At 37.0% G+C, this 1,042-nt stretch overlaps 1 protein-coding gene across 2 annotated transcripts in view; it reads left to right on the top strand.

Moving 5' to 3' along the window:
- Window positions 1-1,042, top strand: part of Pou1f1 (POU class 1 homeobox 1) — a 14,174-nt gene that overhangs the window by 8,272 nt on the left and 4,860 nt on the right. For both annotated transcript variants that reach the window (XM_004634823.2, XM_004634824.1), the window contains exon 3: window positions 507-731. In XM_004634823.2, coding sequence (XP_004634880.1) covers window positions 507-731 — 225 coding nt within the window. The remainder of the gene's footprint in view (window positions 1-506; window positions 732-1,042) is intronic.

Raw genomic sequence — 1,042 nt, forward strand, 5'->3', positions numbered from 1 at the left:
ACAGCAGAAACCCTGTCTCAAAAACAAACAAAAAAATGTTTTTCAAGTCGCAAGAATGTTAACCAACATAGCTCATTGTAGAAAACAATACTTTCATCTTTGCAATATTAATGGTCAAGTACTCAGTGAATTAAGGAAACAGATCCCCGTGTATATTCATTCTGCTTTGAGTGGAACCTTAGATTCCTAACAATAGGTGTCTCTTGAAGGAAAAGGGGTGGGAATCTTAGTATGTCCAAGCGAATTTAAAAATATCTCAATTTTTTGCAAATTCTTGCCTCTTTCCTTGGACATTGTTTTTGCTGCTCCAGAGAAGGTGGAAGATAAATAATGCCATTCCTACTAAGCTATTATTTGCTCTTTGAAAGACTGAATATTAAGGTAACCTTCAAGGATTGAGATTGGCAGTTGGAAAGCAGTGGGCTCCAACAGGCAAAACTTCTGCTTCCATAGAAAAAGGGGCCAATTACTGACAGTGCTTTTTCCTTGTCTCCTTTTCTTCACAGGTAGTTTAACCCCATGTCTTTACAAGTTTCCTGACCACACCCTGAGTCATGGGTTTCCTCCCCTACACCAGCCTCTACTGGCTGAAGACCCCACAGCCTCTGAATTCAAGCAGGAGCTCAGGCGGAAAAGTAAATTGGTCGAAGAGCCAATAGACATGGACTCTCCAGAAATCCGAGAACTTGAGAAGTTTGCCAATGAGTTTAAAATGAGAAGAATCAAATTAGGTATGCATTATTAGGAGCAGTGAGGCAAACAATTTAGTTTGCAAAATACTTTACTATTGTGAAGCTTTTTAAACTTTGCTTAAAAATATAAGCTCTCTCTCCATATCTCTATTGTGGATTTAGTCAGATTTTGAAAATCTACAAAAATCTATACGCTTATAAATTTTTCATAGCTCAAAGACATAGAATTTAAAACTAATAGTATTGAAAATTATACCTACCTCAAGATTATTGCTGGTCTGCCCCTCTTGTCTATATTTTTTAAAATTTTTTATTTATTTATTTATGTGTGCGCGTGGCCTGCTCAGCCC

The sequence above is a fragment of the Octodon degus genome, unplaced genomic scaffold (assembly GCF_000260255.1).
Source record: "Octodon degus isolate 3935 unplaced genomic scaffold, OctDeg1.0 scaffold00066, whole genome shotgun sequence".
Lineage (NCBI taxonomy): Eukaryota > Metazoa > Chordata > Mammalia > Rodentia > Octodontidae > Octodon > Octodon degus.